The sequence below is a fragment of the Rhodotorula toruloides genome (genome assembly GCF_000320785.1).
Source record: "Rhodotorula toruloides NP11 unplaced genomic scaffold Scaffold28, whole genome shotgun sequence".
Lineage (NCBI taxonomy): Eukaryota > Fungi > Basidiomycota > Microbotryomycetes > Sporidiobolales > Sporidiobolaceae > Rhodotorula > Rhodotorula toruloides.
Genome location: NW_015622988.1, coordinates 152,849 through 180,114, shown reverse-complemented (window position 1 = coordinate 180,114; position 27,266 = coordinate 152,849). Strand labels below are relative to the sequence as shown.

General features: G+C 62.2%; 11 protein-coding genes across 11 annotated transcripts; 5 read left to right on the top strand and 6 right to left on the bottom strand.

Moving 5' to 3' along the window:
- Positions 1–69: 69 nt before the first annotated feature.
- Positions 70–2,834, top strand: RHTO_04445 (uncharacterized protein; the record flags this gene model as incomplete). Its single annotated transcript, XM_016418111.1, has 5 exons — positions 70–1,293; positions 1,350–1,656; positions 1,716–2,125; positions 2,179–2,374; positions 2,434–2,834. 5 exons carry the CDS (start codon positions 70–72, stop codon positions 2,832–2,834), a joined length of 2,538 nt encoding a protein of 845 aa, XP_016270563.1.
- Positions 2,835–3,738: 904 nt separating this feature from the next.
- RHTO_04444 (TBC domain protein, Rab GTPase activator) lies at positions 3,739–8,060 on the top strand (the record flags this gene model as incomplete). The annotated part of the gene is made up of 6 exons (XM_016418110.1): positions 3,739–3,978; positions 4,032–4,512; positions 4,576–7,175; positions 7,234–7,356; positions 7,413–7,643; positions 7,701–8,060. The coding sequence occupies 6 exons, from the start codon at positions 3,739–3,741 to the stop codon at positions 8,058–8,060; spliced, it is 4,035 nt and encodes a 1,344-aa protein (XP_016270562.1).
- A 948-nt stretch (positions 8,061–9,008) lies between these two features.
- RHTO_04443 (ribosomal RNA assembly protein mis3) lies at positions 9,009–10,018 on the bottom strand (the record flags this gene model as incomplete). The annotated part of the gene is made up of 2 exons (XM_016418109.1): positions 9,009–9,433; positions 9,496–10,018. The coding sequence occupies 2 exons, from the start codon at positions 10,016–10,018 to the stop codon at positions 9,009–9,011; spliced, it is 948 nt and encodes a 315-aa protein (XP_016270561.1).
- Positions 10,019–10,231: 213 nt separating this feature from the next.
- RHTO_04442 (histone acetyltransferase Esa1) lies at positions 10,232–12,147 on the top strand (the record flags this gene model as incomplete). The annotated part of the gene is made up of 4 exons (XM_016418108.1): positions 10,232–10,254; positions 10,325–10,658; positions 10,726–11,903; positions 11,970–12,147. The coding sequence occupies 4 exons, from the start codon at positions 10,232–10,234 to the stop codon at positions 12,145–12,147; spliced, it is 1,713 nt and encodes a 570-aa protein (XP_016270560.1).
- A 189-nt stretch (positions 12,148–12,336) lies between these two features.
- Positions 12,337–12,805, bottom strand: RHTO_04441 (uncharacterized protein; the record flags this gene model as incomplete). Its single annotated transcript, XM_016418107.1, has 3 exons — positions 12,337–12,437; positions 12,499–12,696; positions 12,763–12,805. 3 exons carry the CDS (start codon positions 12,803–12,805, stop codon positions 12,337–12,339), a joined length of 342 nt encoding a protein of 113 aa, XP_016270559.1.
- A 416-nt stretch (positions 12,806–13,221) lies between these two features.
- On the bottom strand, positions 13,222–14,332 carry RHTO_04440 (serine/threonine protein kinase; the record flags this gene model as incomplete). The annotated part of the gene is made up of 2 exons (XM_016418106.1): positions 13,222–13,860; positions 13,925–14,332. 2 exons carry the CDS (start codon positions 14,330–14,332, stop codon positions 13,222–13,224), a joined length of 1,047 nt encoding a protein of 348 aa, XP_016270558.1.
- Positions 14,333–14,760: 428 nt separating this feature from the next.
- On the bottom strand, positions 14,761–16,115 carry RHTO_04439 (uncharacterized protein; the record flags this gene model as incomplete). Its single annotated transcript, XM_016418105.1, has 2 exons — positions 14,761–15,512; positions 15,611–16,115. 2 exons carry the CDS (start codon positions 16,113–16,115, stop codon positions 14,761–14,763), a joined length of 1,257 nt encoding a protein of 418 aa, XP_016270557.1.
- A 227-nt stretch (positions 16,116–16,342) lies between these two features.
- On the top strand, positions 16,343–18,960 carry RHTO_04438 (alkaline phosphatase; the record flags this gene model as incomplete). Its single annotated transcript, XM_016418104.1, has 12 exons — positions 16,343–16,384; positions 16,453–16,801; positions 16,863–17,050; positions 17,109–17,136; positions 17,195–17,655; positions 17,713–17,783; positions 17,845–17,937; positions 18,006–18,197; positions 18,266–18,476; positions 18,560–18,633; positions 18,692–18,777; positions 18,848–18,960. 12 exons carry the CDS (start codon positions 16,343–16,345, stop codon positions 18,958–18,960), a joined length of 1,908 nt encoding a protein of 635 aa, XP_016270556.1.
- Positions 18,961–19,144: 184 nt separating this feature from the next.
- RHTO_04437 (prostaglandin-endoperoxide synthase 2) lies at positions 19,145–23,412 on the top strand (the record flags this gene model as incomplete). Its single annotated transcript, XM_016418103.1, has 14 exons — positions 19,145–19,270; positions 19,342–19,471; positions 19,548–19,621; positions 19,747–19,813; positions 19,881–20,658; positions 20,745–20,826; positions 20,915–21,424; positions 21,490–21,588; positions 21,650–22,227; positions 22,290–22,395; positions 22,462–22,648; positions 22,708–22,820; positions 22,878–23,121; positions 23,186–23,412. The coding sequence occupies 14 exons, from the start codon at positions 19,145–19,147 to the stop codon at positions 23,410–23,412; spliced, it is 3,321 nt and encodes a 1,106-aa protein (XP_016270555.1).
- Positions 23,413–23,742: 330 nt separating this feature from the next.
- RHTO_04436 (NADH-ubiquinone oxidoreductase 21 kDa subunit) lies at positions 23,743–24,785 on the bottom strand (the record flags this gene model as incomplete). Its single annotated transcript, XM_016418102.1, has 5 exons — positions 23,743–23,836; positions 23,952–24,101; positions 24,164–24,225; positions 24,319–24,469; positions 24,661–24,785. 5 exons carry the CDS (start codon positions 24,783–24,785, stop codon positions 23,743–23,745), a joined length of 582 nt encoding a protein of 193 aa, XP_016270554.1.
- Positions 24,786–25,123: 338 nt separating this feature from the next.
- On the bottom strand, positions 25,124–27,198 carry RHTO_04435 (sphingosine-1-phosphate phosphatase 1; the record flags this gene model as incomplete). The annotated part of the gene is made up of 9 exons (XM_016418101.1): positions 25,124–25,512; positions 25,583–25,711; positions 25,777–25,957; positions 26,048–26,212; positions 26,272–26,537; positions 26,605–26,627; positions 26,687–26,746; positions 26,823–26,887; positions 26,950–27,198. The coding sequence occupies 9 exons, from the start codon at positions 27,196–27,198 to the stop codon at positions 25,124–25,126; spliced, it is 1,527 nt and encodes a 508-aa protein (XP_016270553.1).
- Positions 27,199–27,266: the final 68 nt, after the last annotated feature.

The window sequence follows — 27,266 nt, the reverse complement described above, 5'->3', positions numbered from 1 at the left end:
ACACCTCTCGTTCGTCGCGACAACGCCTGCCGACGGCTCGCCTTCTGACGAGCAGTCTCGCACAGCGCTATGCTACGACCCATACGCGCCTTCCGCGCGCCGGTCAAGCTAGCGGTCCTCGTCGCCTCCCTCATCGCCATCTACCACTTCCTCCCGCTCATCCTCCCCGAGTCCGACTCGGACCGCGTCCTCCGCAAATTCGACCTCGACCGCGAGCGCAACAAGTGGCGGTCGGCGCACGGGCAGGACTCGCCTGAGGGAGAGAAGCGGAAGGCCAGGACGAAGGACAAGGCTGCTGCTGCGGCTTTGGCGCAGCAGTATTGGGCGCAGAAGGCGCAGGAGGGAGGGGCGAGAGAGTGGGCGCCCAAGGAAGGGGAGCGGCCGCCCAGACGACAGGGGATGGAACGACTTCGCGGCGCTGCACAACGACCGCCTCCCCCGCCTCCGCCTGCTCAACAACAGCCTCCTCCGCCTCGAGCAGCGCCTGTACAGCAACAGCAGCAGCGAAGACCGGTCGTCCCGCCGAACCCGGTTGGCGCCGCGCAGGAGGGCAACTACGAGGAGGAGCTGAAACTCGCTGAAGCGCGACGAGCGCGGCAGCGGGAGAAGCTGAAAGAGTACGACGAGCGCGTCGCAGTCGCCGAGGCGAAGGAGCGGGAAGAAGCGAAGGGCGTGCGGGTGGCGAATATCGACGGCGCACGAGCGGCGCGGCCTTTCGGTCAGAAGGCGGGCCTGCGTGTTCCCGCGGGCGTCAAAATGGTCGATGACGACGAGCTCGATGCGGCGCCGAGGGGTGCAGGAGTCGGGCGAGGAGCGGCTGTTCCGCCGAAGAAGAAGGGACCGGGACCGCTGTTGCAGGCTGGAGGAGCGGGTCGCGCTGCTGCTGCTCCAGCTGACGCAGATGCGGCCGCTGCACCAAAGGCGGCGGCAGGCGACCAATGGGGAGGGAAGGGCTGGGATCAGCGTTTCAGGAAGGCGCAGCAGGCGGCGGTTGAGGCTGAGCAGGCGAAGGAACCGATCGACGCCGAGAAGGACGACATCCAGCTTCCGCAGGCTCAACCACCTCCCGCCAAAGCCGCCAGACCTGCCGGATTGCTGAACCACCATCTCGTCCGCCGCTTCGCTTCGTTCGACTTTACTCAAGCCGGACGACCGAGTTCGACGGCGCCACTCGTCTTCGACCCGAATGTGGAGGACTCGTTCCAGGCTGGCAAGAAGCCCGCGCCAAAGGTTGCCACGAAGGACCAGGAGCGGTACAACGTGACAGTCTGCGCCATGATTCCGAACGAGAACGTGCGTTTCGCTTCTCCTCCTTGCACGAGTAAACCCTCTGACCTTTTCCTACGTAGCGCTTCCTCCACGAGTTCCTCCTCTACCACCGCCTCCTCGGCGTCGAGCAGTTCGCTCTCTACGACACCTCCCATCCCGGCGCTTTCGGTGCAGCCGAAATCGACGCTCTCGCGGACCGGATGACGGAAGAAAGCGGCAGTGGCGAGCTGAGCCCGACTGTCGAGGAGCTCAAGGCGCGCGTTGGCACGACGAACGCCGGACCGGACGGGCTGGACGAGAAGGGCGAGATTAGGGCCGAGAGGATCGCTGGGTTGGAGAGGTGGATCGATCAAGGGGCGGTCAAGCTACACTGGATGAAGTTCGGCGGTAAGTGGCGAGACTCTGACCGAGTCAGCACAGCTTACTGACGGATTCTGCGGCCGCAGACCGGAAGAGCGCTCGCGACTTCTATGACGCCATGCTCGAGCACTGCGCGAACCGCTACAGCTCGACAACCGACTGGCTCGCCGTCCTCGACGTCGACGAGTTCCTCTCCGTCACCTCTCCCGTCCTTCCGGAAGCGCCTTACTCCGCCACAGGCGCCGACGGACCGAAGGAGGACGCCGACGCCACTGCAGCCGACAACGCACTCTCCACCTGGCAATACCCGCTCCACGACCTCCTCTCCTCGCCCGCACTCGCCGACGCAGCTTGCATCCCGCTTCCCGAGCTTAACTTCCGGAACCAAGGCGTGCGGGAACTGGCGAAGGGCAAGGGAGTGCTCGAGACGCACACGCAGCGAGATGTGTTGAAGCAGGGAACGGCGGCGCTGCGAGAGAAGCGGCTGTTGCAGAAGGTATGTCTGTCGTCTATCGCTAGCAGAGTCAAGCTGACCCAACTTCGCGGCAGACCCTCATCCATACTGCCTTCTCCGACGCGCCTGCTGTCGGCTTTGCAGGACCTCACGCCTGCGAGGTCTTTGCGACCGGCGCGGTCACCTTCAACGGCGTGTCGACTGCGATCAAGGACAGTCAGGGCACGGTCTTGCAGGAAGGCGGATTGTACGAGACGCGCAAGCTTCCTGTCGAGCCGTTGTCGATCGCTCGTGCGTGCACTATCGACTTCGCTGGGAAGATATGCAGCTGACGACTTGAACGCGTGCAGACTACCAACAACGCGACCTCGTCGACTGCCTCGCCAAGATCTCGTCCGTCTCCGACCCGAACGACATTCACGCGAAAGGCAAGGGCGCAGTCGTATGCGAAGAGCACTACATTCCGACGCAAGAAGAGCTCGACTCGCCCGCCCTGTACTCGGACAAGCAGAATCGCTTCTTGCTTGCGACGCCGCCAGAGGGGAGTGTGGTGCCGGATCGACGGGTCGCGGATAGTTGGGCTGCGAGGGCGACGAGGGAGATTCAGGAGGTGTGGAGAAGGACCGATGGAGAGTCGGCGGGTCGGACGAAGGGGAGGAAGACGGAGGGAGTCGGGCATGTTGTCCCGCCGGACGTCGTCGAGCGGGCGCGCAAGAAGGTCGAGGTCATTTTCTTCCGGTCCAGCACTTGAGGATGGGCAGTTTGTACACCTAGCGCATCAGTTTCGTGGCATTCGAGCGTAAGTTATCGCATCGACGAGGGCGCGTTGAGAAGGTCGAGGAGGAGTGCGAGGGCGAGCGTCTGGTTCCGATAGCTGTGTGCGCGCGTCCTGGCCGACCTCGCTTGTGGGAAAGGGACGTCGCAAATGCACGCTCGAGCGGATCGAGGGCGTCAACGTCGACGACCACCCTCTCCTCCTCCTCCTCCTCGTCGACTCCCTCGCCTCGCCCTGCTCGACGCAGCGGAAACCTTGTCGACACGCGAGAAAGCGACCAGTGCCTCTCCTTCATTAGGAAGAGAAGGAGACTCTGCTCTGTGAACGCCCATCGCGTCGAGACGCGCACAGTCGACGAGGATCAGAAAGGTGAAGCGAGGAGGAGGAGCAAGCGGGCAAGTGTTGTGTAGCGCGCTGCAGTGACTCAGTAGACTGCCTTGTAGCACTTCGCTATTTACTTAAGCCCGAACGAAGCGTGTGACAAGAGCAGGAGAAGCTTCTCTCTCGCCAACGGTCTTCTCCTCGTCCCCTCGCATCCGCTGGGCGAGTCTGGCTAGTCCAGTCCAGCTCGGCAGCCTTCTCCTTCTCCCCTCTCGCTCGAACCAGTCACGCAGACGCGATCCCACACTCGTTTACACCCCCCTTCCTCTCCTCGTTCTCATCGCTCAATTCGGCCGACTGCACCCTCGCACGCCTCCGCCAGACACGCCGACGACCGACCTGAGCCACGCACACCATCTGCACACCGCCACGAGTCCACCCACTGCTTATTTGGCCGCCCGCAGCCGCCTCTTCCGTCTCGGCTTCGTTCGCGAGTCCATCATCTGAGAGCGGTCCCTCCGCCTCTTTCGCGTCGCTCAACCCGCCAGCACGAGCGTCCATGGAGACGCAACGACTGCACCATCCAAATACGCCCGAACCGAAGCCGCTTGCGACCACACCGTCATTCCCTCTCGCGCCGCTCGAACTGCAGAGATGGGTCAGGTTCGCCGTGAAGGGTGGTATTGGAAAGGCGGTCGCCAAGGTTGACAAGGCTTCGGAGGATGGCGTGCGGGACTTGATGTTCCTCGAAGGCGACACGATCACGGTCCTCATGGATCTCGGCAGGGGAGCCTACCTTGTGCGTCCTCTTTCACAGGCCTCACAGCGCACGGCTGACAGGACTTGATACAGGGCTATTGCGAAGGCGTCGTCGGCCTCTTTACCGGCGCGGAAGTCGTCATGCAGCAAGCCAAGCTGAAGCGGCCGGTCATCTCGACTCGCTCAGCTTCCGCCTCTCGCGCCAATCCCCTCCCGCCTGTCACGCCCGAGATCGGCGCAGCGTCGCCCGCGCTCCCTCCTTTACCCGCTGATTCCTCCCCCGTGATTCCGACCCCCGTGCCTTCCGCCTTCAAGCCCGCAATCGCCCGCTCCGACAGCATCGATTCGACCTCGTCTTCCAGCTCGCTCACCTCGCCGCGCAAGCAGCATCGAAAGCCCGTCCCCGCACTCGAGATCCTGTCGGATCAGGCGAGCGAGTTGGGCCGGGAGTGCGTGGATCTGCGAAGCAGGCGAAGGGCGGATGCTGCTGGACTTGGCATCGCGGTTGATAGCGGTGGGCTTTCTCGCGTTGCGCCTCCGCCTCGACCTCGTAGAGTGTCAGCGAATGAGCAGGGTGCGCACGAGTGTCCGCCCCGATTCACTGACAGCGAGTCTGACGCTTTATCGTGCTGAGCAGAAGTCCTCGCATCTACCGAACCTCGTCGACTTGCCGCCTTCGTCCCCGCTCCGTCCCCCATCCTTCCACGCACCTCGCCCTTCCCGCTCTACCGTCCAGCCGCCGCCTCTCCCGCGCCCTCGAGCGATTCCGACAGCACGAACCGCACACCTTCGCTCGTCGCTTCACCTTACTCCGACCTCGCGGACCGCGACCGCGACTTTGACGACTCTGCGTCGTCAGCGAGCGGTCATGGTTATGCTGGCGTTCGGCGGGTTGCGCCGTTCACGCCGGAGGATGCAGGGGGGCAAAGTTGGGCAGGAGGCGAGGCGATGGGAAAGGCGGATACCAGCGCTTATCTCGATGCATACGGTACGCCTGGAAAAGACTACACGGACGGGCCTACGCCGACGGCCGAGTCTTTTCCACTTGATGCGTTCCCGCTTCCTTCGGCGTCGAACGCACTGTTCGGTGGTGTGCCGTACGACGCGCCTACTCCTGACTCCTCGTCAACTGTCCCTCTCTCCACCGAAGACCTTCGCCCAACGCCCTCTCACGTCCTCTCGACATCCGGCATGCCTCTGCCTGTCCCCTCCGCCGACCCTCAATCCGCCTTTTCCTTCTCGCCAAACAGCTCGATCACCTCAACCCTCCCCGCTTCCGTCCTCTCAGCAGGCGACTACTACGCCCGACGGGAGAAGTCATCAGACGGCAGTTCAGGCGGGAGCGTGCCAGGGACACCTGGAGACGACCCGACTTTGGCTTTCATCTTCGATTCGTATCGCTATTCGAGGGTGCCGAGTATGGGCAGCCTGGCGGGCGGTGCGGGAGGGACGGGTCAGGCTGCGATGCCTTCGGTCGGGCTGGCGAGGCGCAGCAGTCAGGAGGTTGAGGAGCTCGCGGGCGAGTTCGCTCCCGAGACTGAAGAGTCAGAGGTTGAGCCCGCTTTGCGGACCTTCGGCGCGGCGACGCAGCTGAGGTCGCGAATCCTGGGCGGTCAGTCGACTGGCGCCGAGCCTTCGACAGCGCCGCGACCGGCACACCCCCCGGCAGAGTCGACCTTGTCTTCTGTCGACAGCCTCGTCAACGTTCCGCGCCTATCCGAAATCTTCCCACGCGTGTCGCCAGCCGACTCCCCTGCGCCAGCCAGCGTACGCTCGAGTCGCAGCGGTTCTCTCACGCTTCCTTACGACTCGTCGCCGGTAAGGCCAATACAGGACCTGCCAGATCGCCCTCCAGTCTCGCCACGACGGCAGTCAGAGCCGCAGATTCGTTGCAGCGGCGTTCCGGTCCTCGATGCAGCGGGCCTCCGCGACGACCTCGATGCATCCCGCCGCCTCTTCCAGGCGTACTTCACGCCTCCACGCGAGCTCGTCGATGCGGCTGCGGCCATAACCGGCACGACGCCTGTGGTCCCTCGTTCCCCATCCCCGATCGAGTCGCCTCAGCACCTTCGTCGAAAGTCGGTCAAGGGTTTGCAAATCAGCCAGCCTGTCGTCCCTGCTCTCCGCACGCAGAACTTGCCGATTTCGCCGCCGCTCTGGAGGAGCCACGACGATGCTTCGCCTGTCGAGCAGGTCATGCCGCATGAGACGACCGATGTCTTCGTCGCTTCTCCCATCTCGATGGCCGCTCCGCCTCCGCAAGTCCAGATTCTGCAGGCGACGCCGTCGGCTGTGCGGACGTACACCGCTCCCCGCGACCACGACATCTCGCTCGACAGCGACTCGCAGTACGTCCTCAGCCCGGTGCCCTCCTCGTCCGCTGCCTCTTCGCCCAACACCTTCACGTCCGCCGCATCGAGCCCTGTCCCGCCGTCCGTCGACGAGGGGAATGAGCGAGCTTCGAGTTCCCGCGCTGCCGACACGACACCGAAGAAGCTGCGCAAGGGTGTGCACCGCACAAAGTCCTCACCTGCCATGGGTCGCCACTCCAACTCGTCCACAACGTCGCTCGCATCGCCAGTGATGCCGAGCGGACGACCGCAGATGCCGGCTATGCCGATCCGCAAGATGAGCGATCCGTTCGGCACTTCCTCCTCTCCCGCCTCGCCTGCCTCGTCATCAGAACGCAAGGTCGACTACAGCACGGGCATCTCGAACCGGGATTTCGAGGAGGAAACGATTGCGATTGGGAAGAGCGAGTTCGAGGTCGTCAAGCCCCTCGCCGCCTTGCTTGCGAAGGACGAGGAGGAACCCGTCGCAAACAGCGCCTCATTCGACTCGCCTCGGCCAAGCATGTCGTCCTCGGTCGTGAGCGACTTTGCGACGCCGCGCCGTCCCCTTTCGCCGCCTCACTCTGTCACCGCGCCATACCCTCCCTCGTCTGCTTCCACCACGCCGTACATGACCGCCTCACACGCTCGCTCAGTTGCCTCGCTCTCGCACTTCTCGCCGCCTACTCCCGCCTCGGTCGAAGACGGCGGTCGCGCCGCTCTCGACGACTACCGCGCGAAAGAGGCCAAATGGCTGCAGGTCATGTCGACGATGACGGTGGCGCAAGCGCGGAAGAGCAAGAAGGTCAAGGCGCTCGCGCAGAGTGGCATCCCGAGCAGCGTGAGGGGCAAAGCGTGGGCTTTTCTCGCAGATGCGCAGGCGGAACTTGCGCCGGGTTTGTATCAGGTACGTCGGTCCTCCAAGTCTCGTACGCTGTGCGGAAGATTGACACGAGTACCTGCAGTCCCTCGCGCAACCGCCCTTCCCGCTTCCTCCGGCTATCGAGGAGGACATGCAGGAGGTGCTGGACCTTCCGCAGTTTGGCGAAGGTTCGGCAGGTCGCGAAGACCTCGTGTCAATCCTGCGGGTGCGCCGCATCCTTCGTGTCCCATGTGACCCTCGAGCTGACCGTTGCTCACGCAGGCCTTCCTCCGCTTCGATCGACAATTCGGCTACTATCGCGGTCTTGCCAGCGTCGTCGCGCTTCTCCTCTCGCAGATGCCAGCAGAGACGGCTTTCGGCACCCTCATCTCGCTCGTCAAGAACTACTCTTTCCGGCATCACTTCCCAACGGGCGTCGAGCAGCTCCGGCTGGACGTGCTTGCGTTCGACTGTCTCTTCGAGGCGGAAGAACCCAAGGTTGCGAAGCGACTGGTGAGCGGCGCTCTTAATGGTTCTCTCAGCAACTTTGCTGACAGCTCTTCCTCACAGAACGAGCTCGGCGTCTCCGCTCGCGACTACCTCCCCTTCTGGCTCCCAACCTTCTTTCTCACCATCCTGCCGCACACGACCGTCGTCCGCCTGATGGACGTCCTCCTCTTTGACTCGAAGATGCGGTACCGTATCCCTCTCGCCCTCCTCGACCTCTCGCACCTCGACGACCGCCTCACTTTCCCCTCACGCGACGCCGTCCTCAATCACCTCCTCGCGCCGCCGCCGACCGCCTTCGAGCCCGCGTTGCTGTTCCCGGCCATCGCGCACATCAAGCTCAGCGACGACAAACTCAAGAAGGCGCTGAAGAAGGCGGCGCAGGCCATGTTGCGGCCACAGCAGCAACGGCAGGCTGCCTAGACATCCCTCTCTCGACCCTCGCACGCATCATCTCCCACGCACAGCGCTCGCACAGCAGCTTACTGTCCGGATAGATACCGCTCTCGTTCTCGCACGATACCCTTTCAAGTCGTCCGTAAATACCTGTCGTTCCAATTGCAGACCGCTTCTCGTCCCTTCCGACCGGCGTATGCAGTGCGTTCAGGCCGGGGACAGCAGTGAGGCCGAATGCGCGCGAGCCGAGTGCGAACGGAGGACACTCGAGACGGACGAGCACGAGCAACAGGACAGCGCAGCGTCTTCCAGCCTGCCAAGCGGCGCCGCACCAAGCGTTGCGCGCGCTCGCAGCTGGAGTGTAGCAAGTTGTGTTTTGTTGGATGCCGGAGGCGGCAGGACAAGCGAAGGAAGGAGGAAGCGGGGTGAGCGGAAGAACGGTCGTCGGTCGTCGAGGTCGTAAGCCAAGAGAGCCAGTCGCCGGGAGTCCAAGAAGCCTGTCAAGACAGTTTGCGTCAGCGCTGGGTCCGAAAATCCGCATAGTCTGAAGCACATCAGTCATAACAGCGAGAGCTGCATTTCCACACGTCTTCGAACGAGAGGCGTCCGTCAGACGGCCTTGCGCGAACGAGGAGCTCAGCGTTGGATTGTTAAGATAGACATCGTCTGTGCGGCGTTGAGCTTGGGGCCTTGCGCGCAAGAACAAGAGGCGGAGCCGAACTTACGAGGAAATGCAAGGCCAGAGAGGCGATCGGGATCTGCGGGGCGCACAGGCGTGAGCGTTAGCCATTCGCATCGCAAGCTCAAGCGTCTCAGAGCGCAAAGCGGAGGGACGTGGCGCTCAGAACCTAGCACGTGTGAGTGTGCAGTTCAGCCCGATCCGATCAAGGATCACTCGGAGGTTGGTGATACGATGATTCGTCCGTGCTGCCGTCCCTCCTTCATCCTGAGCGTTCAGTCGGCGGACTCACCAGTCTAGAAGAAGACGGACGATTCGAGGTCGTCCTGCGCCGGCGCCTGTTCCGCTGGTTCGGTTTCCGCGCTTTGCTTGCCCTTGAAACCGGCGCATACGAAGAAGCCTTCTCTGCTGTCTTTCCTGCTGCTCGGCGGCTTGACCCACTTGACCTGGCGGAAGTAGCGCGCGAGTTCTTTGCGGAACGCCTCGGTCGACTCGGACGCAAAGTGCTTGACGATGAACTGGATCGGGAGCGACTTGGAGCCTTCGGCGGCGGTAGGTCGACCGGATGGAGTGACGACTTTGGTCGCGCGGCGGATGGGCGAGAGGTGCTGGACGGCGAAGGCGAGTGCGGCTTCGCACAGTTCGAGCGAGAGGGCGCCGTCGCGTGTGTTGTTGCCGCTCGTGTTGGCCATCATGTCGCTCAAAACGAGATCGACCTTGGCTGCGATGCACATCGTGTCAGCACAACCAGTTCGAAGGGAAGGGAACCTTCCGAAGACTCACTGTCGCCCGACATGTCCAGCAGCGCCTCCTTCAGGCGAGCCTGCACCTTTGGATCAAGAAAATCGCCCTGGACGAACTGCACCCCTTCGGCCGCTCCCACGCCATGCTGCAGCTTGAGCAAGTCGACGCCGACGATGGTCCCGCTGCCCTGCAAGACCGAGTCTGCCGCCTGGATCCACCCGCCTGGCGCTGCACCGAGATCTACGACGACCATGTCAGGTCGCAACAGCGGCAGGCTCCCTCGCCTGGCCTTGTGAAGGTCGAGCAACTTGAACGCCGAGCGCGAGACGAAGGCTGCCGGCGCGTCGAGCGGTCCTGACGCGCGACTTCGCACATAAGGATCGTGCTGTTGTCGCTGTAGCCACCGTGCGGACGAGCCGGACTTGCCCGCAACGAGGGTGGTCGTGGTGAAGGTGCGAGTACGAGGAGGGAGAGAAAGATTCGGCGACGAGCGAGGACAGCTGACGCGAGCGAGTACCCAGCTCGACGGGGACGGCAGAGTCGCTGAGCGTGTCCTGAGCATGTCTGGCACTCGTCCAGCGGTGGTCGAGCGTGCGGCAGGAGCGAAAGTGCTGTTGAATACAAACCGCTTTGTATTGCGTCGCCAGTTTGTATTGCTGCTGCTTACACCTCGCCACCGCTCGCTCTCTCGCTCAGACAGGCTCGTTCTTGCTCTCGCTGTGCTCGCTGCTCTTTTCTGCGCCTATTGAGACCAGCGAGACGCGCGCGCGAGGCCATGGGCGCTCCCACCGCTCCTCCGTGAGTTTCATCAGCTCCAGCACTCAAATCGCACCAACTCGCATCGCTGACCTCGCGAGCATGCCTGCAGGTCGACTGATCCACCTCCCAAACCTATCATTTCCCCGCCCAACACCCTCACCCTCTCGCAGATCGTCACCGGATGCAAGGTCTTCGTCCAGCGACCTATCCACCCCGACAAGCCTGACGAGCTCGAGGTTCGCAAGGCCGAGATCTTGTCGATCAGGGAGAGGAAGTTGGGGCGGGCGGAGCGGAAAGAGCGGAAGGCGCGGCTGAAGGCGGCCCAGAATGAGGGTGCGGAAGCAGAGGCGGAGCTGAAGCGCAAGGAAGAGGAGGAAGAGGAGAAGCGGAGACAGGAAGGAGACAGGCTCGAGTACTACTGCCATTACGTCGAGTTCAACAAGGTGCGCAAGCGGTTCCGTTTCCCCAAATCGCCTTCGTCTCGCAGACTGACCTGGCTCTCGCTCGCAGCGTCTCGACGAATGGGTCGCTGCGTCCCGCATTCTCCTCTCGCGCGAAGTTGAATGGCCCTTACCTCCCGCACCGCCTGCACCCGCACCCGGCTCGACCCGCAAGAACAGTCGCGAAACTTCCCTTGTCCCTCCCGCTTCTCCCTCGCCCGCTCCTTCCTCCATTAGCGGTTCAGCGGCCGAGACCAAGAAGGCTATCGACGCCGGAAACGTCTTGCGAAAAGCGGCGATCAAGGCGGCGCACGAGCAGAGCGTGACGAACAAGCGGAAGGCGATGGACGGAGACGAAGATGCGGACGGCGAGGACGAGGATGCGGACGGTGAGCTGAACTTAGACGGCGATGCGGCGATGGCGGATGCGCAGACGGGCGACGACGCTTCGACGCAAGCAGACGGCGCGACAGACGGCTCGGAGGACGGCAACATCCCCACGTTCTCCAAGGCGCGCGAGATCGAGAAGCTGCGCACACAAGGCTCGATGACGCAGTCGCAGTCGGAGATTTCGCGCGTCAAGAACCTCGACCGGATCCAGATCGGCAAGCACCTCGTCGAGGCGTGGTACTTCTCGCCCTACCCGGTCGAATATGCGCACACGCCCGTCCTCTACGTCTGCGAGTTCTGCCTCTCGTTCTACGCGTCCGAGAAGCAGATCGAGCGGCATCGACACAAGTGCACGCTCCAGCACCCGCCCGGCAACGAGATCTACCGCCACGAGGACATCTCGTTCTTCGAGATCGACGGCCGCAAGCAAAAGACGTGGTGCCGCAACCTCTGCCTCCTGTCCAAGGCTTTCCTCGACCACAAGACGCTCTACTACGACGTCGATCCGTTCCTCTTCTACGTGATGTGCGTCCGCGACGAGTACGGCGTCCACCTGGTCGGCTACTTCTCGAAGGAAAAGGAGTCGGCCGAGGCCTACAACGTCGCGTGTATCCTCACGCTGCCGCAGTACCAGCGCATGGGTTACGGCAAGCTCCTTATCGAGTTTTCGTACGAGTTGAGCAAGAAGGAGCAGCGCCTCGGGTCACCCGAGAAGCCCTTGTCCGACCTCGGCTTGCTCTCGTACCGCGCGTACTGGGCCGAGACGATCGTTGAGCTGCTCATCAACACAAAGGACGACATCTCGATCGACGAGATCGCGAACCGAACAGCCATCACGACGAACGACGTCTTTGCGACGTGCGTGCCCATCTCTCTCCCCACGCAGGCTCTCTCTAGCTGACACAGCGTCGTCGTCGTCCGCAGCTGCCAGGTTCTACGCCTTCTCAAGTTCTACAAGGGCCAGCATCACCTCGTCGTCTCGCCCGCCGTCCTCGAGCAGCACGAGCGCGTCAGGGCCAAGGTGCGGCGGCGCATCGAGCCGTCGAAACTCGTCTGGCGGCCACCGGTCTTCAGCAGGCAGGAGTTGCGCTTCGGGTTTTAGAGCGGCGGAGCAGGGTTCGTGTACAGGCGTCGTTTGGTTTCCGTCTTGGTCGTCTCGCAGTCTCATGTTGCAAACAGTACGCTTCGACGCTCGAGCAGTGTGGTAGGAGAAGCAGAACGAGACCGCTGAGCCTGCGACTTGGTACTGCTTGGATTGCGTTACTTCTATGTAGAAGGCAGCCCTCGAAGCTCAGTTGTTCGGCACCCGGTTGGCGTAGGAAGCGCCTCCACCCGACTCCGTCTGCAAGCCCTGGATGTCGACCTCGTTGGCCTTGCCTTGCTCGCGAAGACCTGAAGTCGAGAAAACAGGTCAGCACAACGTGAAGGGTCGGACATGGGCTCGACTACGCACCCTGCGCCTTCAATTCGGGATCGCCAAGAGCCTTTCCGACGCCCTCGTTGACCTTGCCCAACCCCTTGTCGAGCGCCGACGGCTTCGACACCGACTCGTGAGGGTTCTGTCCCAGCGTTCCCTGTCCTCGCTGCTCCCACTCGGCGTACTTGGACGAGGCGTCCATCTCGAAGTTGCGGTTCGGGTCGGGGACGGCGCCTGCGGGACAAGGGGTGTGAGCAGGACCCGCGAAGGACCGGGGAAAGGAGGAGAGGGAGGACGCACTCTGGGTGCCGTGCGTGCCAGTTCCCGTTCCGGTGCTCGACATTGTGCTGTTGTTCGACGTTTGCGAGTGAATGGAGAGAGAAAGAAAGAGAACAGCCGCGGAACGGACAAGAGGAAGCGACGTCACGAGGGTTGGCCTTCGCAACTCGAGGAGACGAGTCCTCGGTGTGTTTCCTGCCGAAGTGCGGCACTTCTGAGGCCTGCGGAGAGGCGGAACTCGTTGTTTGCAGGAGAGCTACAGGGTTCAGAAGATGGGCGCAAGAGCGAGACGCAGCGTGAAAGCGAGAATCCTGTCATTCACGGACTCTTGAAGAGGGCTTCGTCGACAGCGGTATGCACAGGGACACACCTCTGACTACACATGGATCAACACAACAGAGCTCAGAGATGTCGATTGCGACGGGTACGAAGGCGACGACAACCTCGCGGTCGAGCGTAGCGTAGAGAAAGGAAAGGCGCTCAGAATTCTCCGTATACGTCCGTTGCCCAGCGGTAGTCCTCCTTGTTGAACGACTCGACGTTTTCCTTTCCCGCGACGACCTGCAACAGTCGGTCGGTAGCGTCGCATCTCCCTCCAAGCGACCGTCGCGCGACTGGAGGAAACTCGACCCATTCGGAATAGAAACCGCCGTTCTCCCAATCGATGATGGCAGCAACAAAGGGGTTGTCGAGGTCGTCGACGGAGACGAGGATGTTCGAGGGCCAGAGATCGCCGTGGACGAGTACGAGAGGCGAAGAGCGGCCCAGATGAGCTTCGATGGCAGCCCAAGCCTCATGAGTCGTGTCCGGCAATGCGAGATATGTCTCCTTGAAGTAGTCGGCGAGTGTGGCGGACGAGGTAAGGTCGCCGAAGGCGCGGGGAGAGTCGTTTCCCTGACGAATGGTGAAGGCGAAGGTATTGCTCCCGTCGAGACTGCCGATGACGGTGCCGGGAGGCGCGACGATGGCATGTAACTCGTCCAGCATCTGCCTAAGCTGCTTGTAGACGGAGAAGACGGCAGGCTCGCTCAAGCGTTGTACTGCCAAAGTCAAGGATACGCCGGCGACAAACTCGAAGTAGATGTAGGTTGAGTCGCCCTCGTGCACGACGCCATAGACCTGCGCACGCGCGCGCTGGTGAGCTAGGGAGGTGGATCAGCGTTAAGGCAAACGGAAGACGCACCTGCGGAACGGGGATCGACGTTCGCGTCCGCACAAATATCGTCATCTCCGCTTCCGCTTTGGTGATGCCCGGCCCGCCCTTGACAACCAGGGTAGTATCGTCATATACCACCTTCCAGACCAAGTCTCCTGCCCCTCCGCCCAGCACCGCGCCCGTTCTTCGAGCAAAGCTAGGCTGAGGAAGCAGGAAGTCGGGTTCTACAGCGCCGACGATGGGTAACAGTAGGTCAGGGTCAAGGGGCAGCCAGTCGAGGTCGGGAAACTCAGGCTCTGCCGCATCTGTGACTGATTCGGGAGATGGGGAGAACCCGAAGAAAAGAGACAGGGTGAGGGCGCGACAGACCGCGCGCGCCAGCGTAATGCCAAAGCCGTCGATCGTATCTAGAACAGCTGCCGTCCGCGCGAGCATCCTGGCTAGCCTGGAGATCACTCGCGGAGGGGAGGAGATGAGGAGAAGACCAAGAATGCGCCTCTGGGTGCGTGGCGTGCGTGGGACGGGCGGACGATGGGTGCTAGGCGCTGAAGCCACCGGAGAGCAGCCGGATAGCCTCGGAACGCTCACAGGCGGAGGAGCAAGGAGGAGAAGCGGAACTCGAACCGCAGTGAATGACCGGCGTCAGGTCGGACGTCGGGACGCAAGGGGACCCCCGGTGTTCTCTGCCCTTTCTGAGTTCTTGACTGAGCTTGAGCATTTCTGAGTTCTCGCCCAGCTTGAGCAACCGAGTAGTGTGTTGCTCAAGAAGGATGGGCTCTCTCTCTCTCTCTCGCTCCAATCTCGGAAGCCAAAGAATCGTTGCACCCCTGAGTGTGGACGAAAGGGAGAGAGCATGATGTCCGTCAAGCCGGTCGCAGAAGGTAAGGGAGGAGCGCCGCCGGGAGCGGTCCCGAGAGTGCCAGTTCGCCTCGCCGGCACTTGTCCATCGCGTCCTTGTACTCGCTCGTCTTGACTACCCCGTCCCAGTGCTTGATGGTGTAGGCGACGACAACCTCGCGAATCTCGTCGAACTCGACCGTGGCGCTTGCGAAGAGCTCGATGGCGGCGATAGAAGGCGAGAGTTGTCGCTCCAGTTCGGTAAGAGCGAGTGCGGCAAGGGGCGGGATACGCAGGTAGTGTGCGAGGCGGTAGACGGATTTTGGAGAAGCCGCCAGCATAGAGGAATTGGTGGACTCGGTGGTCGTGGAACTGGGCGAAGACTTGAGAGGCGCGAAGAGGCAGTTTGACGTCGACATCCAGAGGAGCACGACGCGCCACGTCCGACGGGAGAAGCCGGGGATGCTGATGCTGTAGAAACGCCAGTCGGGCGGAAGGCTCGTCTCCGTCGTGTCTTCTGCTTCGGTCATCTCGGCGTCCTCAGCGTCTGAATCGTCTGAAGCGTCGACATTGTCATCCGCTTCGACCTTGACCGTCTCGCATGAGTGTTCAGCAAGCGTTCGCTTGTTTGCGTCGTTGAAGCCGGACGGAAAGAGGTCGCGGAAGTAGGCCGAGAAGTGCGACAGCGTGCGCGAGTCGGTCCAAAGATACTGTGCGCTGCTTCCGGTTGTCGAGATGCAGAGTCGCACGTCGTGGGAGAGAGGCGAGGTCTGCATATCTGCGGGCAAGAACAGAGTAAGCAAAGTTACTGACGAGCACAGGGGCTGATTCTGTGCTTACCGGCAAGTCTTTCCAGCCTAAACTCATCTTGCGCACTCATTGCACCTGTGTTCTGACGTCGTCCAGGTGCCGCTAGTCCCAGGGTAGCGACCGAGGTGAATCGGAGCCGGAGGAGAAAGAACGAGTGCGTCGGGCTGATAAACTGCCCATCACTGACGGCTGCAGCGTGTTCCAACTCCGCCCACAGGACAGTCAAAGAAAGTGACTGGCTGGTTTCGTTCGGCCACTCCTGACGTATCTGTCCGACAACCGAAGAGATGAGAGCGCCGTTCTGTCCGTCCTCTGTCGTCCAGTAGAATTCGGCGCTAGATAAGGCGTCTGTTGCGAGCGACGGTCCAGACGTCTGGGCAGTCCAAAGGGCCTCAAAGCCGTTCGCCGATCGCAGACTGAACGTGCACGAGCACGACGCTCCGCCTAAGTCGGGAAAAGTGACGCTCGAGTCGAGAGGGTTGGTGGTGGTAACCGCAGCAAGTGGCACGCTAATCCGCCATTCGTAACAAGTCAATTGGCCAGCGCTTCCATGCCGCGCAAGAAACTGCATCCGAAGAGAGGAGGGGAATCTGGGGAGGATGGGAGAAGGCGGGCGTGCAAAGGTCAGGGCGTGTATTGGTTGGACGTCAAGAGTTCTCTGCCGACGGGGTGAGGCACGAGCAGGATCAGCACGGTCTCAGCGCGAGCGAAGTGAATTTGCGGAGCTCAAGCCGTGAGGAAGAGGGTTGAGGACAGTCGTCTCGTTCCACCACGGGCTCGAGCTGCTATGCTGAGACGATGAGCAGGTCTGCATCTCCCAGACACTTCGTCCTGGACGAGGTGCGCATCCCTTCGTTCGCTCGTCCCCGTTCTCTCATCCTCATCGCTCGAACCCCCACATCTCACAGGAAACACACTCTTCGTCGTCCGATACAGCCTCGCTCATCGACCGCAGAGGTGCAGGACACGATGCTGGCGAAGACGAGCCAATCCGCTACCCGCCCGGTGTCCTCAGTGAGGAGGAGAAGGCTCTCCCTCGCCGCCGAGACCGCCTCGCTGTCCGCATACCAACTCGCCAGGAGGTGCTAGACGCGAGAACGAGGCCGAAGCAACGCCCTCGACGGCTGAGGATAGTCATACCCGGCCTGCTCGCCCTTCTCGGCTTTGCTTTCCTCTCGACATGGGTTCTCTCCCTCGGTACTCAGTTTGGCGACCAGCACAGGATCCAGGTGATCCTAATGATCTCTGACGGCATGGGTGTGTTTATCTGAGAGCGGGCTGAACGAGTGAACGAACGCTGACTTTCCGTCTCTCGCAGGACCCGCTTCGGAAACGATGGCTCGCTCGTTCGCACAGTACCTGGCGTCGACAAACTCGTCCTCCTCCGACTTTACCCGCTCGCTGCTGAATGAGTCGTCATGGACCGGCCTCGAGGACGGCTATCGAGGGAGAGGGTCGATGCGTGGAGTGTTGCCTCTGGACGAGATACTCGTCGGGTCTTCCAGAGTGCGTGCTTCCCGCTTTCCTTGGTCGGCTACAGCAGCTCACAAGCATGGATGGACAGACCCGCTCTTCGAATTCGCTCGTCACCGGTTCGCTCCCTCTCGCTTCAACCGTTCGAACACCTCGTGACTTCCTGTTCTTCCGCAGACTCGGCCGCTGGCGCTACCGCCTTCTCCTGCGGCGTCAAGACCTACAACGGCGCTATCGGCGTCACCCCCTCTCTCCAACCCTGCGGCACCATCCTCGAAGCCGCCAAACGACAGGGCTATATGACCGGCCTCGTCGCGACATCCCGCATCACGCACGCCACTCCCGCCTCCTTCTACGCACACGTACCCGACCGAGACCTCGAGTCTGAGATCGCCGAGTTCCTTGTTGGAGAAGATGGGTCGGCTTCGAAGGGTTTGAGGGTGGATTTTGCGTTCGGCGGTGGAAAGTGCTTCTTTTTGCCGAACGGGACGGATGGGAGCTGTCGAACGGATGGAAAGGATATGCTTGGAGCGGCGAAGGCGAAGGGCGTGAGGGTGATTGACGGGATGGCGGCATTGCGGGCGTACAAGGACGAGGACAGTGTGGACGAGCCGGTGCTCGGGCTCTTCGCGAGCGATGTGCGTTCCCAGATCATGCTCTCGAGGCCCTTGTTATTGAGACAGGATTGCCTGCAGCACATGGAGTACGAGGTCGACCGGCAGCGGATCACAGCACTTGCCGACGAGCAGCCGAGCCTGAAGGAAATGTGCGTTCCGCATCATCAGTTAAGCACGATCTCCCAAATAACAACCGTCTCCACCTTGCAGGGCTACTCACGCCCTTCGCTACCTCTCGCGCAAGGCAGCCGATAAGAAGGGCTTCTTCCTGATGATCGAAGGAAGCCGGATAGACATGGCTGCGTGCGTCGACTTCCTCAGTCTGTGCCGAACTGATCGCTCGCAGCCTGACACCTCTCGACTCGTGACAGCCACAACAACGACCCAGTCGCCCACCTCTCCGACATGCTCGCCTACCAGCAGACGGTGCAGTACATCAAGGACTGGGTGGACGCGCAGATTGAGCAGGGCACGCCGACGATGCTCATTTCGGTCAGCGACCACGAGACGGGCGGCTTGGCATTGGGTAGACAGCTGGGAGAAGCTTATCCCGAGTATCTATGGTGCGTCGCGCTTTCCCGGCTCACCCGGCAGCTATGGAACTGATGAGAACGGTTTTCCGCACCCCCAGGTACCCCGACGCCCTCGTCAACGCGACCCACTCCTCCGCCTACCTCGGCTCGCTCTTCGCCTCTCGCTACCCCGCGGCAACCCGCGACTGGGTCATCAGCGAGCTCTTCGAGAAGGGGTTGGGGATCGTCGACGCGGCGGAGTGGGAGGTCGATGCCGTGTGGAAGATGAGGCAGGATGCGTACGGAGCGAATCGGGCATTAGCGGATGCGGTGAGCGGCTCCTTCTTCCCAGTTCTTCCGCTTGTCCTTCCAACGAGCGCTCTAACGGTATGCTGACAAGTCTACCTTCGCAGATATCGCGTCGAGCTCAGCTGGGCTGGTCGACGGCAGGGCATTCGGGCGTAGACGTGAATCTTTATGCGTACGGGTGCGGACCCTTCCTTGTCCTCGGCTTCCCTGCAGTGCTTACGCCCCTACTTGCGCAGCTACAACTCGACTGGGCTGACGGGAAACGTCGAGAATATTGATATTGGCTTGCACGTTGCGGAGAACATGCGGTTGAACCTCGACGGTGCGTCCGCTCGCGCTCTACAGCTCCTCCAGGCTTCTCGCCAGCTCGCGCTGATCTTCAGTTGCTGCAGTCGTAACCATCGAGCTCGGGAAAGGGCAGTCGAGCTGGTTCGACGCCAAGGCGGGCAACGAGACGACTCGAACTCGTGCGACGGGGCTCGGGCACTACCACGGGGACTTCTAGCGCGTGTACAGGGTTCAGTGAAGCGCATTTGTTGTATTTCCGAGACGTCCTGGTCGATATATGCAGGGCCCGAGCGAGAGGAGTCGACGAGGCCTCTCGTCACGCTGATCCGTCTTCTCCTCTCTCTCTCCCTCCTTCATCTCACTTTCCCCTCCCGTCGACCTAGCAGATCAAATTCGCAGCCATGGTCAACCCGCCTACCGCACCCTCGCACTGGGGCAGGCAGCAGGAGGACGTCGCGCACCCTTCGCCTCCTCAGAAGGGACTCGTCGGATCGCTCATCGACAACGTCAAGACGGTCGCCGGAACGGTGCGTCGTCCTCTCTCTGCGCTTCCTGCGACCGCACGAGCCGCTGACCGGACGGTCCGAGTGCACGGCAGACGCTGCACATCGCCCAACTCGCCTTGTCGGAGACCAAGCCCGTGCAGGCCGCCCAGTCGACGCTCGAGCAGGGCGAGCACGCTCTCCACTCGCTGTTCGAGCAGATCAAGGACGACACGCTCGCTCGCGGTGCGTACTTCCGCTCGTTGAGGCGGTGAGGGTCCGCGGACTTGCGCTGATGTCCCTCGACTTTGCCTCGCTGCAGACGCGCTCACGATTCTGCGCGCTGGAGTGCAGTCTGTCAAGCCACTCGATGACCGCAAGCTGCTTCTCGAGCAGGTGCGTCCTGTGCTTGTTACGCAAGGCTCCCCTTCAGGTTGAGAAGGCCAGCCGCTGACCTCCTCCTGCTCGTCTCTTTCTGCATCGTCCCCTCCTTCTTTCGCCTCTGTTCCTCCTTTATGCAGATCATCGTCCTGCTCTCGACGCTCCCGCCCGACTCGCCGGTCGGTCCCGTTCTCCAGAACGCCTTTAGTACGTCCAGCCGGTCGCCAACTCCGCTCGAGTCGAAACTCGCTGACCACACTCTCCTTGCACGCAGTCCGCGTCCTCTGGATGGACATCCCGAAGCCACCGGCGACGCTCATCGGGCCGTACCAGCACCGCACCGCTGATGGCTCGGGCAACAACGTCTTCTCGCCCGACGTCGGGAAAGCCAACATGCCTTACGCGAGGACCGTCCCGCCCATCCACCCCGTCCCGCGCAACCTGCCCGACGTCGACCTCGTCTGGGAGACGCTCCTCAAGCAGGACAAGTTCACGCCGCACCCGTCGGGAATCAGCCCGCTCCTTTTCAGCTTTGCGGTCCTCATCACGCACAGCATCTTCCAGACCAACCACGACGAGCCGGCGTACAACGAGACGAGCTCGTACCTCGACCTCGCGCCCATCTACGGCAACAACGAGACGGAGCAGAAGCAGGTTCGCCTCGGCGAGAACGGCCTCCTTCACGCTGACACGATCGCCTCGCGCCGCCTCTTCCTCATGACGCCCGCCGCCGTCGCCCTCGCCATCGTCTTCGCGCGCAACCACAATTGGATCGCGAAGAAGCTCGTCGAGGTCAACGAGAACGACGTCTACCAGCCGTGGGATCAGCTCGACCAGGACGGCAAGGCCAAGCAGGACGAGGACATCTTCCAGAAGGCGCGCATGATCAACTGCGGGCACTTTGTCGCCGTCATCTTCCAGGACTACATCCGCGCCATCTTGGCCATCAACCGCACGACCTCGACCTGGTCCCTCGTCCCGACTGGCGAGATCAAGGAGGCTTTCCAGGGTCCGCTTCCTCGTGGTACTGGCAACCACGTCTCTGCCGAGTTGTGCGTCGCCGTCGTTCCTCTCCTTTCGGCGTTGAGCTTGACTGACCTTCTCCGCCTTCTCACCTCCTTCTCAATACGCCTTGCAGCAACATTCTCTACCGCTGGCACATGGCGACGAGCAAGGAGGACGCCGCTTGGCTCGGGAGGCTCATGCACCAGCACTCGAAGGTCAAGCCCGAGAATGCGAGTCGCCGACCTCCGTCCTCTCGCTCACACTCTCGAACATGCATGTTGATACTCGCCTTCGCACCCGCAGATGACGCCGGGCGACTTCCGCGCCGCTTACGAGAGCGTCGCCGCCGAACTCGGCGAGAACCCTCGTCGCTGGACCTTCAACAACCTCAAGCGCACCGGCCCCGACGGCGAAGGCCCCTTCCGCGACGACGACATCGTCAAGACGCTCACCGACGGCACGATCTGGAAGGCCGGCGCCTTCAAGGCTCGCGGCATTCCCGATATCTTCGCTGTCATCGACAAGATGGGAATGGTCGCGGCGAGGAACACCTGGCAGGTCGCGTCGCTCAACGAGTTCCGCCGCATGCTCGGCCTTAAGGAGTACACGGACTTCACCGAGTGGAACCCGGACAAGGACATCGCCGAGACCGCTCGCCGCCTCTACAAGCACGTCGACAACCTCGAGCTCTACCCGGGCTTGATGGCCGAGCAGCCCAAGCCGTCGCAGGAGGGTTCAGGTCTCGCTCCTGGATACACCATCTCGCGCGCCATCCTCTCCGACGCCGCCGCCCTCGTCCGCGGCGACCGCTTCGTGCGTCCTCAGTCCTTCCTCTGTCCCTCGCCCAGCTGACTTGACCTTCCTCCCTCTCGACGCAGCTCACGCACGACTACAACGTCGCGACCTTGACGAGCTACCACTTCCAGGACTTGCAGCCTGACCTCGACAACGGCGCTTTCGGCGGCCACATCTGCAAGGTGCGTTCCGCGTCCTTTCTCTCACGCTCGCATTGCGCTAAACTGCACTCCCCGCCGTCAGCTCCTCTTCCGCCTGTTCCCCGGCCACTACACCTACGACTCGGTCTACGCCCTCTTCCCCTTCACGAACCCCGACACGACCCGCGGCATCCTCGAGAAGCTCAACATCGAGGACCGCTACTCGTTCACCAAGCCCTCGCACGCCCCGCACTGGGTCAAGGTCACGACGTACGACGGAGCGAGGCACGTTTTCAATCGCCCGCAGTCTCTCGACAACGTCTACGGACCCGCCCTCGCCGAGATCAGCGGCAAGGAGGAGGAGTCGACCGAGGGCCCGTCGCAGCAGACCTTCAGCGAGACGCTCGACGCCGTCTTCTTCCCGAGCAACTTTGCGCAGCTCGCGCTCACCCGCATCGGCGACATGACCAAGCAGCAGATGGAGTGCTGTTCGTGGAAGTACGGCAAGGGCGAACACCTCCGCGTCGACGTCGTCGGCGACGTCTTCGTCCCCGTCGTCTCGCAGTACATCGCCGACATTTGCGGCGTCCCGCTCAAGACGAAGCACAACGCGCTCGGCCTGTGGACGCCCACCCAGTTCTTCGAGGTCCTCAGCGAGATCTACTCGTTCGTCTACCTCAAGTGCGTCTCGTCGTTGCTTCCTCCGCCACTCCACCCGCTGATCTCTCGCTACGACCTCGCAGCTTCGACCCGAGCGTCGGCTTCAAGCTCCGCGACCGCGTCATCAAGAACGCTCGCACGCTCCGCCTCATCATCGAAGGCCGTCTTATGCAGGCGAGCGGCTTCATCGTGCGTCCTTGTCCGACCTCCTCTCTCTCATCCACTCGCTCACCCTTGCGCCTTCCGCCTCCGCAGGGTCAGCTCGGCGAGCTCGTCGGCGACATCAAGAACCTCATCATGCCCAGCCGCGGCCAGGGCTTCGTCATGTCGGACACGGCGCGCGAGTTCTACCACCGTGTCATCCGCTCGACCGACAGGCCCGCCGCTGAGCTCGCCGGCGTCATCCTCATTGGCGCCGTCCGCCTCGTCACCTGCGTCTCGCGTGAGTGCTCGACGTCGCTTCCACGCATCGAGAGCTTGCTGACGGTCCGCTTCTCGCAGAGGCCGCCAACGTCCTCGACTTCTACCTCAAGCCGGACCAGGAGAAGAACCTCAAGAAGGTGCTGCAAGCCGCGCAGAGGCACACCAACATCGCCGACGACGCGACTCTCCTCGTGTGTGACTCTACCTCCTTCGCATTCGCACGCTCAAGCTCACGATTCTCTCCGCAGCACTACGTCGAGGAGGCTCTCCGTCTCCAACCTGCCGTCTACGGCACCGCTCGCCGCGCCAAGGGCGACTTGCACATCAAGGACGGCAACAAGGACCACCACGTCAAGAAGGACCAGTACGTCTGGGTCGACATCGTCTCGGCCAACCTCGATGCCGAGCACTTCCCCAAGCCGAACGAGGTCGTCGAGAACCGCGACATGACGCGCTACACGTTCAACCAGAAGGTCTCGTCGCTTACGAACAGTGCGTCGCGAGCCGTCCGCCTTTCATTTCACTCGTCTCGCTGACTTCCTTCCTTCTCCCTCAGCCCGCAACGAGTCGCTCAACTCGACCCTCGTCACCGGCTTGATCCGCGAGGCCGCGCAGAGGGACATCAAGCGTGCCGAGGGTGCCGCTGGCCAGCTCGGCCGCATCAGTGCCGCCGACGACTTCTGCCCCGCCTACGTCCGCGCCGAGGGACCGCCGACCGCCTTCCCGTCGTCGATGGACGTCATCTTCACCGGCAAGAAGAACATCGTCTACGGCGAGAAGTGAGCGGGCGAAGGGGGCTCGAACGGGAGGATCGCTTGGACTCGCTTGCTGTGTAGGAATAGCTTCGGAACTCGCTTGAAAAGAAACATACTCGCTTTCCGCATCCATTCACCTGCCGCATGAGCGAACGTGGAGAGCAAGCGAGCGAGGCGGCGAAGGAGGCGAGCATCGAAAGACCTGCAGCGTGCAGGCAGGACGTCGCGAGAAAAAACACGATTGCAGCCATACTTCTAGGTCCGCCGTGTGCAGCAGGACGCCGTGACGAGCTTACCGAAACATCTCATGTCCCTCCCTCCCGCCAGCGGCACAACTCCCTGTCCAATTCCGTGAGCCTCACGCCGTCTGTGCCGCCTTCTCGCCGTTGAAGAGGATCAAGGGAAAGTAAGCATCCGGGTCTGACGGCGCCTGCTCCTTGGCGGCGGCCCATCTGCGAGGTAGAGGTCGAGCGGGAGGCGAAGAGTAGGAAGGAGGGAAGAAAGGGTCAGACAAGCTCGTCAGCGCTTCCGCCCTTTCGTGCTGAGCTATGCAAGACTCGTACGCACTTGTACTTGCGGCCGGGAGGCTTGGGAGGGCGGAAGCCAGTCGCGGTGACGGCAGAAGAGGAGGAGTAGAGCGAGGCGAGCGAAGGAGCGGGAGAGTCGGCGGTGATGGCGGTCGTCTGGGTTCCCTCGGGCGCTGAGACGGGAGGAAGGCTGTGATATCAAGGCGTCGTCTGTAAGCGGCTCGGAAATGGAGAAGAGGAAGCGAGGCGCACGCCTCGAAACCGCCCTGGGCGATGAGGAGCTTGGCGAGTTCGGGCTGGGTCACGACCTCGGTCTGTCGAGCGCAACGAAGGCACGAGTCAGCCAGAGCACGCAACAAGCGTGTCTGTCAAAGCGCTCTTCGTAGTGAGAGCGAACGGAGACGCACCTTGGGGTAGTTGCGTCGGAAGTCGCGCTTGAAGTAGGGGTTCTCGGCGACATCGGACGCCTTGGACGAGGGGACCGTGAACTTCTCAGGTCGCGAGCCAGGCTCGGGCGTGCGGTACTGGCTTGCGAGGATGTTGCCAGTCGTCGACTCGCTGAGGGAAGGAGGAGAGCCGTTGTCAGCACAGCTCCTTCGGGCCAGAAGCGTGCCAGCCTCCTCCATTCAAGCTCTTCCCGCTCCGAGCACGCCCCGCAAGCCCCTTCACCGCTGTTCCCAGTCGAGCCGAGTTGGCGGAGCGATCCACCCTCCCTCGCTCGCCGGCACCCAGACTGCAGGGGGACTCACGGGTTGACCACGAGCGCCTCCCTGACCTTCTTCCAGAACGGCGACTCGTCCACGGCGTGGTACTTCCAGGGGTCGGCGGAGAGCTTCTCCCTGACGACGCGGGTTGCGCGAAGAGCGGTGCGCATCGTGTCGTGCGGTGCGGAGGGGTTCGTGTGTGTCGAGTAGGAGTCTCTGAGCGGTCACGGAGCAATACAAAGCCCTGGCAGCGTGTAGGCGAGACGAGATGGATCCAAGCCAACTTCCGCCAACGACCCTCTCCCTTGGACGCTCGCTCGCCGTCGTCTGTGCTGGACGGCAGGTGTATGGTTGCGTCCGCAACGGTTAGATATGCACAGTCTAGGACAGCGCGGACAGCCCTGTGTGGTCGGACGGTCTTGCTGGCCCGCTCCCCTCTCCTCACTGTTCGCAGGCGGCTACGATTTATGGATAACACGCTAGTACGGACAGATGCAATAGCTTCCCCTCACCGCACTGACCAGCCGTACAGCTCAAACGCCCCCGGGATACCTGCGCTGGCGAGCCACCCGATCCCGCTGTACACCACGACCTTGGTCAAGACGTCCGCGTCGAGGTGTCCCGACTCTTCTGCTGCGCCATTCGAGAGCGACGAGCGGTGAGGAGAGGCGGCTGTTCCGCCTGATTTGTGGAGCGGAGGAGCCTCGAGTGAGCCGGGAGGGGGAGGAGCGAAGGACGAGCGGTTGCGCAGGTCTTTGCCGTTTGAGAGGGATGAGGAGAGCGAAGAGGTCGCGCCGCGCGAGAGGCTGGGCGAGACTTCGGCTTCGTCCACGAGGGAGGGGAGATCGAGAATCGAAGGGACCGGGTCGAGCGAGGTCGTCGGAGGGTAAGCCTCATCTGCGAAACAATTGGCAAGCTACGTCAGCGGATTGCTTCGTAGAGCAAATTGTGTGACTGAATAACGCACACTCGGTCGCCGGCTTGTACCCACGCCGCGGCAGCCGAATGAGCGGCGCGAAGAAGCGGAAGAGCGGCGGTAGGACGAGATGGCAGACCTGCTTCGCGACGATGCGCCAAACAAGGATAGTCGAGATGCCTGTCAGACCGATACGTCTCCGTGTCAGCGAGAATCCCAGCAAAGGCGGAGGAAGCTTGACGCACCAACGACCAGCTTGAGCAGAACAGACGCAGCCCACACCCCGACTTCGCTTCCGCTCCGCCACTCGTGGCCGTACGTCGTGCTCGCGAATCCTTCGGGCCAGTAGGCATCGCGCATGGTGACACCTTGAACGACCGAGAGGAAAGCGACGGCGTCTTCGAAGCAGGGGCATTCTTCGGCCGGCTGCGGGTATTTACAGGGGAGTGAGTATCTCGCGGCTCGCAGACCAAGAGGCGAGGCATTCGCGCTTGGTCAAGCTTGTTCGCGACTCACCTCGGGATGGAAGGTAACGAGCGCAAGCAAGATCGGAATAGAGGCGAGCGTCGCCTTCCAGGTCGTGCCGAAGATAAGAGGGTCGACGACGGGTAGGATGGCGCGGTGGAGTGTGAAGATGAGGATGCCAATGAGTGAGCCGACTGCGACGTCTGTCATCGAGTGCTGAGGGGAAGCAGTGTCAGCGGTCGCTCAATCTGCTACGAAATAGGCGGACGACGCACCATGCCGGTGTAGAGCCTTCCAAACGTGACGCTCCAAGCGAAGAAAGCGGCGAATCCGACCGCTCCAGCCGAGATCGCCCAGTGCCCTTCCCACCTATCCAGCACCAGACCCGCGAAGAAGAGCGCCATCGAGCACGCGTTTGACGAGTGTGTAGAGGGGAAGCCGTATTCGAGAGCGTGCGAACCGACGGAGAGACGGACGACTGGAGGGGAGTATGGGCGCGGGACGGAGAAGGCGTCTTTCGCGACTGACGTGACGTAGGCGCCTGCGAGACGTCGCGAAGGGGTCAGGAGCTGTGAGCTGGCTAGTTGCAAGAGGGATGGGCTGCCTACCGATAGCGAGGACGTGCAGAAGCCTGCGGATAAACGAAAGTCAGCGGAACGTTTCGGGCAGTTGAAGGAGGAGCCGACGCACCCCCTACCAATGTGAGCGTCGCCGAACCAGTACCAGAGCGGCAGGAAGATCATGAAGAAGCTGCGTGAGGCGCAAACGAGAACTGCGAGTGAGTTCTCATACCGAACAATGTCTCCGCGAATGCACTTCAGCTCACGTGTGCGTTCCCAGCAGACTCGTTTTGACAAAGTACTCGTCTCGGAAGGGCGTCCGCCAGCGAGTCTGGGTTGCGTAACGCTCAGCGTCGGCGGTGCGTGCGAGACGAAGAGGAAGAAGCGACGCACCTGGATGCCCTGCAGCGTGTCCATCTCCTTACTCAGCCTCTGCATGAGCTTCTGTCGGATCCAGAACCGCCAGCCGGGCATCATGCTCCTGTAATACTCCTCTTCCCGACATCCAACGGCCAACTGCTCCTCCTCGCCAACAACCGCATCTCCGACGTCCTTTCGCAGCGTTCCATCCGCAGAGTCCTCTGAGGGGGTGCTGGACCCCGTCGACGAGCGCGACGGTGTTGTGGGCGCTCGTCGAGGCATCGAAGTCCGGCCGGGAAGGAACAAAGCGGTGAGGGGGTGCAGGCGGATGCGCTGGCGCGCTGGATCGG